Source organism: Patiria miniata, unplaced genomic scaffold (assembly GCF_015706575.1).
Source record: "Patiria miniata isolate m_02_andy unplaced genomic scaffold, ASM1570657v1 HiC_scaffold_3, whole genome shotgun sequence".
Classification (NCBI taxonomy): Eukaryota; Metazoa; Echinodermata; class Asteroidea; order Valvatida; family Asterinidae; genus Patiria; species Patiria miniata.
In genome coordinates this window covers 28,848,583-28,867,871 of record NW_024037069.1, presented here as the reverse complement: position 1 = coordinate 28,867,871, position 19,289 = coordinate 28,848,583, and the positions used below count along the sequence as shown (strand labels likewise).

Below are 19,289 nucleotides of genomic sequence, written 5' to 3'. Positions count from 1 at the left end.
AAAAAATATTCAAATCTATTGCACGGACATGAAAATTAAAGATGTTGACTACTGAATAGGCAGGGATGTGTGGAGTATGATATTTTTTGCCTGAATTTGGAGGTTTAACTTTAAAAGAGAAATACACACACATGTATGGTGCCAATACATGTAACAAACTAATTTTCAAAATGGAAAAGCATGAAATCAGGCAAGCGTAGGAGGACCTACAACTTTGATATTATCCAGAAACATGGCAAAGAAGTACAACAATGGCCAAGTTCGGGCAAGAACCATTAGTCGACTAGTGGTTGATCTGTGACGTACCTTACGCCTGCGCACTAATAGCAACGTGCGAACGTCTCTAGTCAAACGCTGGTCAACATGTCATCGCAAAACTTCTGGATCCTGGCTCTCTGCTAGCGTTATGAATGCACGCGGCAATTGGTTACCAGCGAAGCAACCAACCCCAGTAGGCTGGTTACAAATAGTTGACTAGCGTAGTCAACCTCCGTCGACTAGACAGAGTTCGGGCAAACGTTAGTTAACCATTGGTCAACTATAGTCCTTGCTCAAACTTGGCCAGTTATGCAAGTCAAAACTTTGCACAAACTTTTGAAATACGAGCAGTTGCCGCATATTCTAGGTTTTGATTATCGGTTTTTTAATGTTTTGATGTCTGAAAATGGCTATATTTGATTGCTGGTTTCTGTCCAAAAAAATGACCGCCCCGGCTGAACAGCCATGTGGGCGCCAACATGCCAGGGCAAGAACACACTCTAATTGAACTCACAGCTGGAGTTTTTGGCAGGCAATGTCCGTGACCTCTCCCACAAGGTCGGGTGAAAGGGCAAACTAACAAAACTAGGACTTTTTGGATTGAATGAACATGCATGTACATGTACAATGTAGGTACATGCGTGTGCGTACACAATATCCAGCTGTGCAGAATTATTTTTTCAGTTAAAAAAAATTAATCTAATCATTTGATGTCCCTTTGAACATCCCCTCCTGGATGACCAAGTCCATTACAAATGATGACATGCAGATGGGAAAAAGACGAGCCAGATGATTCCTGCGACATTTATGTGGACCTTCGAAAAAGTGTACCATGCATAATCTGGCCGGGGCAACAAGCATAATTTTTAGTGCCTTGTGAGAAGAACTCGTCAAACTTGAAACTATTTTTCAAGGTACAATTTGTAATTCACTAGCATACACGAACATGACCATGTATCATGCCACTCTCTGTACCAAATCCAACATAGATTTCCCAGTATTTTCAAGCTATGGTGTGTGGTACGTATTTTAAGAGTCAAAAGCGACTGATGTAAAATTGGAAGCAGGCCAAGTTGTCTGCTGCAACTTATTCAAAGCAGGCTGCACTTTGATTGAGCACAAAAGAATTTCATTGGATCATTAACTACCAGGCATGAAGCTAGGAAAGCCAGGAAGTTGGAGGGAAAAAAACGAGGAAATTCCAAACCACACAAGACTTTGTACAGTGTTTTTCAAAAAAAAAATGAGGAAATAAGCAGATGCCTGAACTACACGTGCCGTCTCAGAAGAAAAAGTTCTGATGGTGCATCAACAAAAAATTTGCAAACATCAGCATTGAACGTGTACTAATCACATTCCACTGTATATTTTAAAGGCATCTCGGGTCTCGCATCTCGATTGACCATGATACATACCTCCCCCATTGCTGAAGCACAGGTACGGGAAACGCCACACGTTGCCCAGGCCCACCGCGTAGCTGACACAGGACAGCATGAAGTCCAGGTGGTTGGACCAGTTGCCACGCTCCTCGTTCTCATCCCCGCTGGAGTCCAGCTTCTCCTTGACTGGGGTGGTGTCCTCATTGACCAACGCCACATGGTTCTGAAAAAAGAATGCAACAGTCAGAACACAACACCCAAACAACTTTGCCAAAACCGCCACCATGTTCCTACAAACTGTAATTTTTGAGACTTTTTGGCCAGGAAGATTCCCAAACCTGATCCTTCAAATTCCAACGCTGTGCATGGATGCCATTAGCCAATGTCATATGGCTTAGGATGGAACACCCAAATTTCTTACATAAGGCCAGTTCACAAATACTCGCATGAGCCCGAATTGGTGACTTCACGACTAGCTTTCGCGCGACAAATTCGCGAAAGTTGAACACATTTCCACTCCAGCGAATTTCGCAGCGAATGTTTCACTTCGTCAAATTTGCTTCGCATACGCGTGAACCAGCCTTAACGTTTACTCCCACTTTTTTCCACTAAGATTCCCAGACCTTTCTTCGTTGAGCATTTTGATACTAAACACTTGCGAGTGGCATGGTTTGAAGTAACGGTGGTTGGGTTCTACCTTCCAAATACTCCTCACGGAGTTTGGAAGGACCAGGGAGGGGAAGGGTTCGAGGTTAGGGTGAGGGTAAATATTTCTTTGACTCAAAGAAATGCAAAATAAATCTGCCAAATGCAGCTCCAACATGTGCGGCAGGATGGTATTATCTTTTCTTTTTCTTTAAGGGAAATAAAAACAAATAAATAAATAAAAAGAAAACAAATTACGAGTTGTTGTAAATGCAATGGCAATATTTCAACAGATCAAGGACAAAAGCATTATTAAAGGGGGAAGGGGGATTTTTCTATAAAAAGGCAATATAATTTTTTCCGATCAACAAATTGCAGGGCTTCATGCGGCTCCACTACTTCTTTTAAAAAAAAATTCATTCCATTACACTACTGCACTACTTTTTTACACGTCTATTGTTCATGTACATCTACGTAAATCTCATTTTGCTGCAAAACAAAGGAAAATGCTGAACAGTGAACACAGACAGTTGGAATCATGTACTGTACATGTAAAATCTGTTGATACTAAAAAATAGCAACATGCAGTCCGCAACACAGAGGAGCAAATACACATACGTCAATGTACTTTTCTCTACATGTACAAATAAACCGCATGTTTTCACGTTTCACACTACAATGGCACCTCCGACACCAATGACATTAACATTTCATGCAAGAGAAACAGTAAAAAATGCAGACGGATTTTACTGTTACTACATGTATTTGGCAAAGCAAGAACAACAAAAAACTGTACAGCGTCGCACCGCTTCATGGCTTTCAACACAAATAAAAATTTTTTTTGGAAAAGCAAAGTAATTTAACAAACGGGCTGGGTATAAAAGCAGACAAGGCGAGCTTTTCGTTTGTAAAGCGTTTTACCGCGAGCGCTGCCTTTGTCGTGCCGTTGGACGCTCCTTCCTCCGTAAAATGGCCGTCCATGTCTGCAATCTCCTGCCAGGGAAGAAAGAGTTATCCAGGAGGGAGGAAAACGAGAAAACGAGAAGTTACAAACTTGGAGAAAAAGAAGAAGAGAAAGGTGGAGGTGGGTCTGGGCACTGTCACGTCCGGCCGCTAGACTACTTGCTTATCTCATCGAGTACAAGTTTATAATTCAACCCTTACAGTCTAACTGTAGGAATTAAAACAGATGTTGGGTGGGGAACAAGTTGTCGGCTGGGTGTCAGGGGATTTTCTGGGTGACTACCCTAGCCTTTGTTGCTAAACTCTGGCCACTTCCTCTGCACCCAACCCGAGCATAGCGAGGAAATTCCTCCAGAAACCCAGGCTAATATTGCTTCCCCAAAGTTTTCCGATGAAAGAATGCTTTCCTAAGCAGGGCTGCAGCCTGGACAACCCCTCATAGGTCAGCCCAGGTTTGCATCTCTGAACTCTGAGAAAATCTCCAAGGAATTTTTTTGGGGTACTACCGGGACTACATGTAGATCTTAAATCTACAGTCTCACAAGAGGAAAATGTGACTAAGAAAAGCCTCTCATCAGCTTAAATACAGAAACAGGTCCCTTACTTTGTTTCGAGAATTTATCACTCAACATCATCACCCTGTAAGGTGAAAAGTCCATCGGCAATTATACAATGACACAATTTTTTTTTTAAATGTCGCAATTACGCTGAAAGACTGACCCAGATTTATATGAGCAATAGTCTACTCATGTGAGGAGCGCATTAAAAAAAAAGGTATAGTTTTATTTTCCACACCATATTTTGGCTTTTATTAGTTTATTTTTTAGGTTCAGTGATGGCCTCTTTAAATTATGAGACTGCATATCTCACTGTTCAGACATCTCTGGAATATCCATTGGAAAAAAAAAGGCATTCACAAATATCATGTATTGCTTTTTTTGTCGGCGTGCTGACGGTGCATTTCATTCAGAGTTCACAGGGTCCTTACGACCGACCAAGATTCCGTGGAAAAAAAAGAAGAGAATTAGTTTTGACTGTACCATTCAGAAGTAGGTAATTATTTGTGAGTAAATATTTCAGCTAGTGGTTTGGTTTGCATGAAGGGAAAAAAGCACCCCCTTCCCCCACCCACAGAAACACAAACTATTCACAATGTATTGTTCATTAAAGGTCATTCATTTGTGGATTTAAGTTTTGGAGGTGACGCGCAAGTGATAAACTCATAAACACAACATATGTTTTGTTTTAAAAAAGGGCAGTCAAAACAGACCAAAGGACAACACTTTCATGGCTGCAAACATCTGAAACCATCTCTTTTCAAGCAAATCTGCAATAATTGAACATGTACGCATAATCGCGAATCGCCATCTCTCCGTCCCCCCCCCCCCCTTGCACTCAGAGGACTATATCTTAACTTGGGGCTAATGCAATTGGACAGTTATGACAAAGCTGGCTTGACAAGATTTCCCCTCAACACGTCCCCCAACGACTCGCTGTCAATACCGAGATGATTGTCTTCCGGTGAGCCATCGGCTTTTTAGCTGCAGGGCTTAAGACCCACCGGACGGATAAAGACGGAGCATTTGACACCCCTAAGCCTTGCTTGCCTCAGCGGATTATCAATTTTCAGACAGATTACCGAGAGAAGACAGTGAGGAAATCTGGCGTTGTCTCAAATTATTCTTGCATAATTGAACAATTTATTAGGGGTGAGATTGTGGAAATGAAAAAAAATAAACAAAAACAGAGGGTTGCGGGGCAACCGGCCGAGGGCCAAAAAGCGATGTATGGTCTATGATACACAATAAGGCGACCCTCAATTTTTACCCAATTCATTTTTTTTTAGGTACATGTACATTGTAAAATCCACTTTACGGTAAAACCTCAGGAATTCCGTATTTTCAAATGAGATTCTTTAAAAATTCTAACAAAATATCCTGGAATCAGGCAAAATCCGGACAAAAAATCCTGGAATCAGGCAAAATCCCGACAAACGATCAGACTTTTGGTATTAATGTGAACAAACATTTGTTTAACTTTAACATACTCAAACTGTTAAGGTTCAAAAACTTTACAGAATTATTACAGGGATTGATAAAGTACCCAATATTTCACCACTAAAAGTTGAGAATGCTGATTGAAAATTGCCGTCACCTTTTCATTTTTAGGACTACATTGTTTCATACGAGCGGGAAAAGTGGGTGATACAATTAAAAAGTGGGCGACGCATTGTACCAGGACCCCTGAATGACTAACCTTTGCTCTAACTGAAAACACTTGCCAACTACCCCAAAACTCTGAGGAATTATAGTCAGCCAGAATCCCAGATTTTACAGGTGCACTGGGGAAATATCCCAGTGGCAACATCCTGTCTGCAAAACTGCTCTCTGTGGAGCACAGACAAGTGCAGATGGGTGACCCACATCTTCATCTGACAGATATCGGACTATGTTGTCTCATCATCAGGCAAAGCGATTAAACATCCTGGAGAAAGCTTGATATTAATCAAGCCCTTTTAAACTCATGGGAACATTTACAGATTCAGACAACATACACAAGCAGTTGAAAGTTCAACTACATGTACATGAACTGTAGTAGTTCAGACAAACTCTCGTGTCTAATACGGAAAATTAATACATCACGTTTGCCTGTCTGAATCCAAAATCTATGCGGGTCGACGTGAGTGGTTTCTAATACAACTCTGGGACGCTAGTCTGAAGCAGGTGTTTCCAAATCTGGTTCCATCAAGTTCCAGTTTTTTTGAGTTGTGGGTGCAACTAAATAGGTTACAAGTTTCTTTGAGAGAGGAAAAAAATTTAATCAAACTTGTAACAACTCTGCCATACAGAGTGCATTTACTTTGTGCTGGGCCATTCAACTGACATAAAAAGGTGTTGGTGACGCAGGAAAATAACACAATGGCGTGAATACAATTCCAACTTGCATTTTTGTAACATGCACTGCGATACTGGTTCTTCACTCTTTTGGCTATACATATACATGTACATGTATGTTACTTGTATCTACAATACATGTACATGTACAATGGAAAACTAAGTATGGTTCTGGCTTCTTTACCATGAGCACATAATTACAAGACCATCTGCTATCCAATAATACTGTACATGTACATGTACATGTAATGTTAACCTTAACACTCCTGAATCCCCCAACTCCAATAAGGGAATAAACATGTGCTTGGCTGGTTTTAAACAAGTACGTTAAAACCGGCCTGGACACTTTCGGCTCGGCCATTATCAACAACCAGGCCCCTATAGCCGGTTTTAAACGTACAGTACTTGTTTAATACCAGCAATGCACACATTTATTCGCATTCATAAATACCTTTCGAACAGATATTCAAAACATGTCAAAAATTATAAATTTCCAACCATTTTGTTCAATAATTTTATTTCACGTTTTGCAAAATACCCCTCTAGCTATGTACATAAGTATGTATGTGCCTCACGTAGTACCGTAATTTTCGGAATATAAGCCGCGTGGCGTATAAGCCGCAGCACGCAAAAATATGCAAATTAAGATTTGAAGTCGGCGTATAAGCCGCACCGGCGTATAAGCCGCACCGACGTCAGCGGTTTCAATTTCCTAAGGCCTCCAAATTCTACTGAGCCAAAATGCTCTGAACCAGTTCCATTTACACTACAGAAGCTATAAAAAGGGCCACAAAAGTTGTATCAAATCATTTACAATCGATACTCTCACAAACAAATGTGGAAATTGATGATGAGAAATAAACACCGGGAATTGCTGCCGGCTGCCCCGTCCGGTCCCCGGCCGTAAAAGTTAATACATCGCCCGGCGCGCGCGGCAGCCTGCGCCGGCCTATGACAACATTTTCCTGCAGCACGTGAGAGAGTATGCAACCCACCGTGATTTTCCCCCATTGCGTGTGTTGTCTGACTGGAGCGCTACGTACAAATCTTGCTTTTGTGGCAACAGATGCTGATTTGTTTTGTCCTAAAAAACATACAGGTCCGTTTTTATCTCAAAACTTATCAATTTTTTGTGATTACTAACGAGCAGTATTCAAGTTTCGATCGTAACTTTCTTCGAAAATAGTCAAAACCAAAGATCCTAGAGCGCGCATAGCGCGCTCTAGGATCATCTTTGGTCAAAACGATGCTGCCATTTTCATGGACCAATCCATTAATTTTGTAAGGGGTGATGTAGTCCCTGTTTTGAGGTTTACATCGTTTCTTGAATACATTTCAAGTACAAAAATTATATTGTGACGTTGAACAACTGATTATCGAATAAAGAAATGTTTCGGACACCATAAAAAGTATTAGTCGTCTTTTTTTCTTTTTTTAAACAGCGGAAATGTTGGTAATTATTGTTTCCAAGATAGTACACCCCTATATTACCTCAAATGGTGTGGTCCGCTGGGGAAAGCATGCTGCATGCAGCACTAGAATCACGTACGGCTTGTTGCAAGCGTCGATTGAAGACAACTTTCACCGTACTTTTTACCGCTCGGCACCTTTACGTGGCACGTGGTTTCGGTTCGTTAATGACTTTCTTAATTGATAATTCATTTCAGCAACATATCTCTTCTTAAACCAGTACATGTACATTAAATACACATGTGAATTTCATTTTTATTCTTCAAGGCTCGGCGTATAAGCCGCCCTGTGTATAAGCCGCAGTAAACATTTTCATGGGCAAAATCAACGTATAAGCCGCGGCTTATATTCCGAAAATTACGGTACTACATCATTGTTATCATACTAATAGTGGAGCAGAACGCAGCGGTGCAGAACGCAGCGGTGCAGAAAAAAAGAGTGTTGAAAACCAGTCAGTGTTTCAACAACCCTTTAAAACCACCTACGCGACGTCACGGGCCCTCAAACAACAGGAATGGGTTAACTGTCTGAAAAGGTCTTTATGAATACAATTTTTTTAAACACCCCCTAAGGCTTTATCAATGCAAAATGAGTTGACAAGGTTTTTTAGCAGGAGAGTCTAATGCTCTGCAAGTGTTTTTTTTTTAACTGTACAATAGATCCAGCTTTAAATATGCATCTGGATTCCATATGCTCTGTTCCATAATTCCATTAATCACCCAACATCTGTGAATTGCAGATTCAGACAAGTCTAAACCCCTCTTGCCTCCGACTTCTTAAATGTTAAACAAAACCTCCTTATTCGGTCAGAAATTCATCACTGAGATGCGACTGAGTCACCTGTTGGCACTGTGCCAATATACTCGGACGAGCAGCAGGTAGGGAACGAGGGTTCAGACTTGAAAAAATAAAAAATCATCGTCCAAGGAAAAAAAAACACCAAATTGACCTCAAAGGATTTGAACCTCAAGATGGTTTAGCAGCCGCGTCAATGCTCAACTCATAACTGACAAATTCTGACGATGGACTGAAAATCTCCAGACCAAGTGCGGGGAAAAAACATCAGTGGTGGATCTTTCAAGTGCCTCTTTCCAATTTCCTGTTATTTAAACCGACTGTCATGTTAAATATTGCTTTTTCAGGTTGAAAGTTTATGTACTATTGAAAAACTATTTTCAATCAAATTCAATTAATAGCCCTTCCCAAACAGCAAGTGAAATTTTTCAAAATAAACACGAACTATAATAAGTTTCAGATAGTAGAAATCTTTTATTTTGAAGTATGTGCAACGAGTCCCAAATGACTATCAAATTATCACAATTCTTTGAGAATTTTTCTTATAAATACTTGAAGTACTCACTCACAATATGGTATCCAGTTAAATCCGCACACAAATATTTGTCAGCCGTGTTTATAAACTTTCTCAACGATGGTCGCAGCAGCAAACTGCCTCATAAAATAATTTCTGGCGTATATGTATGGTGCGCGTGGCAGGGTTTGTTTACAAACATATGCAAATGAGACTCATCGATGGACCAATGAGACTGAAATGGTGGACCGTAATATACAAATGAGGCACTGGACCCGCTAATGGTTGATCCAATCATCACTCGCCTACCATATCAACAGAAGCATCTGTTGGCAAACTGTCGTATGGGCGTGCTTGTATATGCGTGCTTGTGACCGACGGCTGATAACGTGAACTTATTATAACCACGTCAATGGCAGTGTAAACTGCGGTGTTATCAATAGATCCATTGACGCAAACACGCCATTTACCAGTCCATCTTGTGAATGGGGGATGTGCTATCAGACAGTTAATATTAACTAGAGCAGAGTGTCACTGAGATACTCACGTACATGATGGTTAATCTTTAACATTCATTCAGTACTCTAACAAGCCATATAAAGGCATAGTTTATTTACAGGGCTGAAAATGTCAATTTCTATGAAAATAACCCCCCATACATTGTAAGCCCATATCCGGAATATTAATATCTAAACTAAATACTTTCTATTGTGTGATTTTAAGTTTTAAAAGGTATCAGATGGCCTGCTATAGAAACTGTACTCATATACACCAAGTTTCAGGAAAAAGGTGTTCAATTATTTTTTTTACAGTTATAGCTCAGTCAGAAAACCTGTAGTTAACCTTTTGTCTATTTAGAAGCTAGCTATTTCCTCCTCTCCCAAACTAACAAAGTTTTATTCAGAAATCAGAAAATTATCGCGTTTTTAAACTGATTTTTTTTGTAACTTGGTTCTTCCCAGTTTTATGTGCACCGAAAATGCACACTGGTGTTATTTGTTAAAAACTGGAAGGCAACCGAGTGAGAATTCTGCTTAGTCATGTATACTGGCATTAATTACCTACTGGAATGTCTAATCATTGTTTGAACAAACTCTTATTGAAGAAACGGAACTAAGTTTGCACAAATGACAGCACAGATTCTGCAGCAGGGAATGTCGGGCCATGGGTCTGTGCTCCATGGTCAGTCCTACATGCACCTTCATTGCATGTATGAACATCATCGTCAGCCTCGAGCTCATTTATTTTGTTGGACAAATTCCCCCTCGTGAATGCACCATTGACTGGAGAGATGAAATCACAACATACATGGGTACATTGTGATGTCATTTCTCCATCTTCATTTTTTTGTCTTCCGCTTCTTCTATTGCCTGTTCGTGGTTGCCAATCTGTCATTTTTTTTTAATCCACCTGTTGTCTTGATTTCTTGCCATATGTCCTGCCCACCTCCATTTCGTCTCTCTGATCTTCTCAATGTCATTATGACAGACACAATGTAAATTACCTAAATATACATACATTCTATCAAAAATTAAAAAGGTTCTAAACGTACCGTATATCAACGATATGTCCAGTGCCCCTTTAACCATTCCAAAGTTGACTGAAACCGCGTCTGTTTGGATTAGAATTTGTTGAGTTTTGATTGAACGAGGGGGAAATACCTCTACCATATGTTCATTTGCATTGTAAATTATATGCTGGCATGGTACAGGGAAGTAAAGACATACATTTGTATATCTAAATTGTTCACTATTTTGTAAGTGGTCTAATATCCCCATGCATGCAACTGGGAATTTACAAAAAACATTTTGTACAGTGTTTTTCAATTTGTAATGGCATACTTGAGAAGTAAAAAACGAGGAAATCAGCGGATCGGAGGAAAAGTTGCATGCCTGTATCCCTGTGTGTCAAAGTAAATGAACGAGTTCGGTTTGTAGTTTTGCATTGTAGCTCCCAAAGTAGTAATAACCTGATATTTTAACCCAATGTTGTGGCACAGTATTACTATCTAAGCAAACAGGGTAGGGCCACGACCATTCACTCTAGCTTCCCCAAAGGAGGAAAAATGAATCCACCAATGGATGAATGTACGTACACTTAGCATAAATGGAATATGTTACAAGAGAATTGAAAACCAAAATAATTAGAAGCCGTATTTCCGAGTCGGAATTTTTCATCAGATTTTTTTTTCATTTTTGATGAAGGGTATTCATGTACGAAAGAAAACAAAGGGAACAAAAATTTAAACTTCAAAGAAAAAAAAAAAGGGTTAAAACTTTGATTTGTGAAAACTTGAATTGGTCTGATAGTGATACAGATACATGTATGATGTACCGCTGTGTCATGAGTGAGTAGTTTGTAAAGATGCAGCTCTCAGTAAAGGACCCTCCTATAACCCCCCCCCCCTCCCCCAAGCATGTCAGCATGTGCCCCTCCCCGAATAATGAATACACCAACAGTTTAAGCCCTAACCAAGGCAAAGAAAATCAACCTTTTTAGCCAAACTTTTATCATACATTCAACTGAAGCACTGAATCTGGCAATACATAGAAATTGTCAATGTCCGATGTACTTGTACAGAAAGTACAACTTGTACTTGTATTATAAGTTAGTCCGCAGTCGCAATTTGAGCTTCGTTCACAATTTTAAGGGCATACTGTACCTTGTGACTAGTGACTTTTCACATATGCAAAGTAACAATGTAAACACAACTCCTTCCTCCCCCCCCCCCAACCCCCAACCAAAAAAAGAAAAGGTTGTGTAAACGGTAAGCTTGAGAACAAATCAGTGATAAGGCTGTTACTAAGTGTGCAAGGTGGAGTACATTGTAAGCCAGTGGAATTTTCTGTCACGCTGGGTTGTGTTGACCGACGACTTTTTTATCTCGGGACTGACATCAGATGATCAATAAGTTGCGGTTAAAATTGTTAATTTGTAATTGATATTTATCATTTGGTTTTTTTTTCCTTTCGTTCAGGAAGACGTCACAGAAGTACAAGGCATTATGACTTCACAATTTTTTGTTGTGCTTGTCACTGCCATCTGATTGAAAAATCATTCCTTAAAAAAAGGTACCACGATTCTGCAAAAATAATTTGTAAAACATAAAAATTACTATAAAAATCGGCAGCTATTGGTAAAATATTCACAAATAAATTCCATCAAAATGTACTTCTCTTATGTCAAGTGTTGGCAGAGCCAATGATTTTCCATAAATTTCAAGAATGTCTATTTTCAAAATAATTCTAAATTCCCTTTCAACCGATGGATTTCCAAAACTTCAAAACATACCTGTAATGTTTCGAATTTCATCACAAATGTAATGTCTTAGAGGTTTACTGAACAAAAAAACGATGAACAATCTTTTTGGTTAAAAAACTTTGAAGAATTATTTAACAAAACCATCAGATGATTTACAGTACATGTAGGTCTAGAACTTACTTTTTTTTCAATATTTATGTTTTAATTTCTATCTCATGAAGTTGAATAATTTTTTAAAAAACTGTTTAGCTGTTTGTTTAACAACTTTGCACGATTTTTAGCGACCAACACAGATTTACAGAGTCTCTAAAACCTAAATATTAAGAAATATTACCTTAAATGCCAGTCCGTTTACAACCTTGCTTGAACCCAAAGAAGCAGAAGAAAAATACGTTCTCAAGACAGTGTTCTATTCTTAGTTCTTACAAGGATCTTTTCAAGATCAAAACGCTTTTGAAAGGTTAAAAACAAATCGTCTGACATGTTATGACGCAGATCCAAAAACAAATACACGTGTCTATCTTCTGCATTTTTACAAGAGAAGTGAATCCTGTTACAAATTAACTAATATTACGCAGCGTGGGTGGTAGGTGCATTTGTGTCCATTTCGCAGCAGAGCTACTTAAGTATTCAACAAAAAAAATTGAAATTATTAACACCAGAATGTGGATTTTTCTTGAAACGTCATTTGGAATTTTCACCGACAGTTCAATGAGATGCACAGATGGCAAAAATTAGTTCAGCCGTTAATAAACAGGTTAATAAAAGGCGACGTTTAATGTAATGGCATTACCATGGTTTTGGTCTAGGGGCCTTGGTTCACGTACCCTGCGTTACAAAGAGCCACAGGCAGTGGAAATTTCCACGAGCTAAAGGTTATGTGTACAGTCTGCCGCGTAAGCTGTCTGCACATCCGAGGAAAGGGGGGGGGGGTCTGTAATTTATTCCGACCAGCGTTCGACATTCTCTGCATGTCTGCCCAGGCATGCATCATCGATGAATGTTTCGTATTCCGCCAGACTGGAATTAAGTTTCCTGCACTGAGCCGGGAGACAAGCCATAGCGAGAGATAGGGATGCCTTAGTGTTACCATGTTACCAAGGACAATACAATTATTCATCTGGAGAATTCATCAGGAGTGTTAATTATCAAATGAGATTGGGGTTGGATTTCTTTTTATTTGACACACATCGATGCGCTTCACATGCACTGGTTATTTAATACAAAGAATCAAGGATTCTCTAATTAATTGAGAACGTGAAGCCGAAATGAAAAGACAGACACCTACAGCCAGGAAAATGAATTTGTTTCAATAAGCCAATCGACCTTGGTCTGAGGTTTAAGACCAAAATATCATTGAATGTCTACGAAAAATACAGTACATCAATGACAATCCAAGACCAAAACCTCACCAGTAAAAATCTAAAAATACCGCAGAACTTCACACATTTGTTTTTAGAAAACCTGAAATAACATTTCGTGATCTACCATAATACGGGGTAGGCCCCTAAAACAGAGGTTCTACACATACATTGTACATGTACATGATGTCCAGGCACATGAATAATGCACAGGATGTCTGTTCTCAAGTTACATTGTACATGATCAGCCTTTCAGAGTCACCAATGCTAATACATCACACTAGTCGGTACTCTGGCTCCTTTTGAGTCTCCTTAGGCAGAACACGAACAGGGACACTGAATTCAAAAGATGTTAATTAAGATAACAACTGCATATCAGCCTCAGGTGTGCATTATTCAAACCTCTCATTTTATGAGACCATTATGCCGAGAATTTACAATTCAATCTTTTTTCTCTTTTTTTTATAACATAAAAGCATTCTTTCACAGTGTGGTTGGTGGTTTCAATATTTATGGGTCTCAAGTACATTGTACTTGTCATGACTGAATATTTTTTATTATATCCGGCACGCAAATTCAACAACAATTTAACAAAAGCCCAAGTATATTCCATTTCTTAAGTTCAGTTCAGCCAATCTCATTAAAAGGAACATTAACATTAAAAACTCCCGTTCATTGAGCCGAGAAAAAAAAAGCAATGAACGTGTCCTGAAGAAATCTTGCACATTTTATCAAAGAGAAGCTGACGATGATTTACTTGGATGTAGATTTCATTATGCCTCTAGACAAAATTTGCTCTTGGGTCCATCATCCTTCTATTCATGTCCTTTGATGTAATCTTCATATTTTACTGCGATTATAACATACTAAATTGTATCCATTAATACCTGCACCACATCCTCAATCAGAGCTCACGAATTCGGGGAAAAATTTTACACTTTGTGGCCAAACAAGTCTACAGTAGAGAGAGAGAGAGAGGAAAACAAATCATGATAACTTTCTATGGATCCCTTTCTCCCTGTCAAATATTAACAATTTTTGAACCGCGTCCAACTTCTCTGACGCAAATGTTGACTACGCAGGCAGTGTTTCGACTGTGAGAAAAATGTCACACCGCAGTCACAGATCGAATTACAGTATCGGACTTGACTAAACTCCAGCAGTGCTAGACAGAAGGATCTTAGCAAGGGGGCAAGATTTACTAAAGTAATCCTGAGCTGTTTCAGTAAAGAATGCACCTCATCAATCAAAACGCCCATAAATTAATCAGGGACAAACTCGAAAACAGAAGCATGTGCTACGCGCCAAATATGATTCCCGTGAAAAATGTAATAAAAATGATCATTAATCACAGACAAGTGCATACGTGGTTGGCTCATACTGGGTTAGGGTTCACGGAGGGTGTGTTGTGACTGGCTTAAACCGTGATGGCATGCTTGGTATGTCACCTACCAGAGGAGTCTGAAGCCTAGTTTTCATATCGACGCAAAAAACACAGACAGCAACGCAAAGAAGACCCAAACTACAACGCAGACATATGGAAACGTTTCATCCAGTCGCCGACAACCCAGACAGACGCAAACTATCTTGTGGAGAAAGGTCTGCGTGCTCATATCGTTTGCGCGCAGATCAGTTCGGTGAATGAAAACTTGTTTCTGTCGTGTAACGTGGCAGAAGCAATCCCACAATGCTCCGCAAAATGCCAAAATAGAGGCCGGTGCAAGACAGAAGGTCATTGCAATGCTGTTTCTAATGAGGTACTGATGGAATGTGAGCGAAAATATCATGCTTTTTATTTCTTTTTTTTCCACTAAGAAAGATTTCTTGTTTTTGTTTTTTTAATTGGCCTTCTGGTTCAAAACTCAAAATTATATATAAGGTAAAATATTTCCAACATGTAACTGTTCATAAAATGCGTATTTACCAACTTTGTTAAAATATAAATCAAACACATCGAATGGTTACGAATGGAATGAACACACAGCACTAAGGTTTGTACAGGCTTTTATTAATGTACATGTTAAGTGCAAACCAGTGGCATCCAAAAAATGAAAAAAATAGCATTAGCAAAGATTAGAGCACAAACCAAATTAAGGTCACATGACTTGGACAAATTCCCTTACACTTAGTCGGTAACTACAAGAATATGTACATGTAAAATGCATGGATGCAAATGGAGCATGAAGACTTTCTCCCACAAAACGACCAATTTTTACACTTAAGGAATTTTTACCACATCGGCAGTGGTCCAGTCATTGCCTTAATTGTTAACCATTGTGCAATGGCACCCACGCATCCAACCACATGCCTTTATATCACTCACGCTTGAGCAATTTTTGCCCACCCAGATGCTAATTAGGGTCCGGACTACAGTCAGTACAATGGTCGACTGCTGTCTTTTTGTTATTGTTGACTAAACACAGTGGTTACCCATGATGATAAACCATTTGGCATGGCACACAGGGATTTTTAATGCGCAGTCAGAAATCTTTATAAAAATTGAACCCAATTTAATTTTTGTCAACGAACCATCAGCTTTCAGACTAGTTAAAACAGTAAAGATGAGTGCGCGGAGTTTTGCAACATCAAAAACCTTTCCCCTAAATTGGCAAGAAAGCTGGTTTCATATTTTACATGAGGTTTTGTATTACAAAAGCTTTATGATTCCATTCTTGGCAAGTTTTCCTCAATTTTGCCTGAATGGTAAGACCATCAACCGTGACGTACTGACGTATCAGATTTCACTTTGTCCCAACACCCAGGGTACCTTGATTGCTCTCCTTTTCCCCCAAAGGTTATCACGTATGCCTGAATATATCTTGGCAAGAGCTTTCGTCATGATTTATCAGAAACCACATGGGCACTTGTTGAAGGGTACAGCGACCGGAGAAAGAATACTTTCTTGGCCCGTAATCCCTAAGAATTACATGTAAGAGACTTGGGCATTTGAAAACAGTCTTTCCAAGACACACCTACAACAAGCGCCCCTGGGTTAAAAGCACTAACCGCAAGTATGTGAACTCCACAAAAGAATTGTTTATGTTCTCATAATGCTGGTTGAAAGTTGACATTTGACACAACACTATCATTTTGTCAGAAAAGAATGTCATTCAATAAATTTAAAACTACGTGCTCAATAATGTTGGGTTTTTTTCAGACTCAAATTCTTATCAGCCTTTGAATGACAACCAGCTGTTCTCGCCTAAGTGGAATGTTTCCTGGTACAGGCAATGCTTACATAACTAGCATCCGATAGGGAGTGACCAAAACATGACAGATATACAAAGGTACATGTGAAGTCAAGATATTGGACTAGTCACCCTTCAAATTTGTAAAGTGTCCCTCATTATATTGACAAGGAAGAATTAAACACAAAAAGGGATACATGTACATGTACTACTACACATCAGTTCATTAAAATTCTGTTCAATACATTTTTTTGTCCAGTTCAATTTGATCAAAGTTATGACTTTATTCTGATCCCAGCATAATTTGTCTCTGGAAACCAGCTGCGCACATTAGGCCAAGTAAAAAAACAAAAACAAGTTGATCATCCGGGTTTATTCCAAAAGAGGAGGAGGAGGGCCTTTTTATATTTAATTTTTTTTTCCAAGACGGCCACTAAGTATTTAAATTGAAAATGGCAGCCAACTTCAGTGTATTTTATTATAAAGTGAAAAACAAGAAAAATGCCGCATTTTGAGGTGAGTAACTAAAAAAAATATAGGATGGGGCTTCAAACAAGGATGCGGGCGTGGACGATCAACTGTTGTTTTTTTTACTTAGCCTTATACAATATTATTTTTTTTTTATTATCATTATTTCATTTCAGAGTGTCCAAGGCCTGACCACTATCCAAGCAAGTCCATAGATCAGGCACTACACTGTGCGTGTAGGAGCCACAAGGCCAACTCGTGTCTGGCCAGGCCACAGGGTCAACATGCTTCTCCCTATTGGTCAATGCCCTCTTCAGTGTCCGCGACCATCACGCTCCACAGAGAATGCCCATTCACTCATAACCCATGGGCCATGTATATTTATTTCTTTAAATAAATGCACTGGGCTATCTCAATTCGGACACCAAACCATATGGTCGCTAATGGTTCAAGCAGGGTAGGCTGTGATGTCTTTTTTTATACTGCTTTTCAGCTTTTTGAAATTATATTAGGCCAAGATCTGCGAATGTAATTTAGGACCTCGATCATGATCATACAGATACTACTTTTAATGGGTTCAACATGTTGAACATAGCCATTCAATTTCATTTTCAAATCAGTTTTTTTTATTTTATTTTCTGTACTGATCATGATAATGCAAATGGCGTAGGTGAGTCCATCAAGTTGATTACGTGAAAGAGAAATAAATGAGGCCTAACTGAGTAAAAATCATGGAGGCCTACCTCTATGGGCATGGTAAAAACTAAAACACTCAAATGTTTCACACAAAACTAAGCAAAACTGCACTACTCTACTGGACAAGATGGAGCAGGCCCAAGTTTGGATGTAGGGGGGGCCTAGTAAAAACAAAAGATGAAAATGTCTTCTACATGTGTCTGGAATTGGTTTTAAAACTGTCATCAAATAAAATGCTATAGTCATGATAGTATTTGTACAGAAAGGCAAAGGGCCACTGAACAGTTGTAAGAAATGCAAGTTTTTCAAATACAAAATTGCTTCAACGTGTTCAACTTCAAGCTCAATCTTTAGTCATGTTAGTTTTAATTTATTTTACAAAAGCAAGACTAGTTTTGCTTGTGGAAATGTTTACATTAATTCGAACAGAGGAATGGTCCAGACTAATAATAATTAATAGTCTGTGCATCTGATGGTAGTCGGCATGGTTGCAACATGAATGCTCCGTCATGGCAGGCCTTACGTTTGGCCTACACGAGGTACGATCATGCCGATGCGGCGATCATCGAGCGATCATTTGTGTCACTGTCATAAAAAGCAAGGCAATCGCCAGGGCCGCTGACGTTTTCACAACAAACATGATAAACACAATTTTTAGTCCCCATACTGTACCAACTTATACACAGACTGATTCAATTTTCTTGGCCAAAGATGGCGCATTTTGCGAAGCAGGAAATTCCACATTTGCCACGTGGCGAGACACAAAAGAACTGGGCTACAACTAAGTACAACACCACGTACACAAATTTTTTTCCCTGATCTGATAAGCTGAACTCGTTGTTTCTTGTCTTTTTCCAAAACATCTGCATTCTTATTTTATTGTCTCTACCTGTAGGTAAGATTGTTTATTAACTTGGTTTCCTTTTCATTCAAAATGCTCTCTTTGAGCTCCATGATAAAACAAAACCAATCGCCATGCATGCACGTTTCAATGGTCACAACTTACATCCACCACGTACACACCCTTTCCATTCAAGAAAATGCATTTTACAACCGCGCGAAAATAAAGGCGCGAGAGATGAGCTACAAATCGCCAGGCAGAAAAAAAAACCACAACTTTGTTTTCATTCAATAGGATGCAACAGTGGAAATGCAAGATCGTTTATAATACTTACGGTCTGAAGAGCCTTTTCTTTTTCGGACGACATTTTCAGGTTGAAATCTGCTCCGTAAACAAGGAATAAATCGTACTTCGGTTCGTGAAGAAATCGAAATCGAAATCAGTATCGTGGTACACAGATACTACCGGTGACCGCGCAATAACTAGCCGGCCGGTACTTTTCGCGTGTTGATATACGTACGTACGTCGGGTACGTGTGTATTGTGTACATAATCGT

At 39.3% G+C, this 19,289-nt stretch overlaps 1 protein-coding gene across 2 annotated transcripts in view; it reads right to left on the bottom strand.

Moving 5' to 3' along the window:
* The window catches only part of LOC119738823 (sodium- and chloride-dependent glycine transporter 1-like), a 38,773-nt gene extending 19,484 nt beyond the window's left edge, over positions 1-19,289 (bottom strand). The window contains exons 1-3 of one of the 2 annotated variants that reach the window (XM_038213789.1): positions 19,068-19,289; positions 3,204-3,275; positions 1,674-1,860 (exon numbers count right to left, since the gene is read on the bottom strand). In XM_038213789.1, the coding sequence (XP_038069717.1) occupies positions 1,674-1,860; positions 3,204-3,275; positions 19,068-19,100 (292 nt within the window). In that variant the 5' untranslated portion in view covers positions 19,101-19,289. The remainder of the gene's footprint in view (positions 1-1,673; positions 1,861-3,203; positions 3,276-19,067) is intronic. The other variant, XM_038213790.1, reaches the window with a different exon arrangement.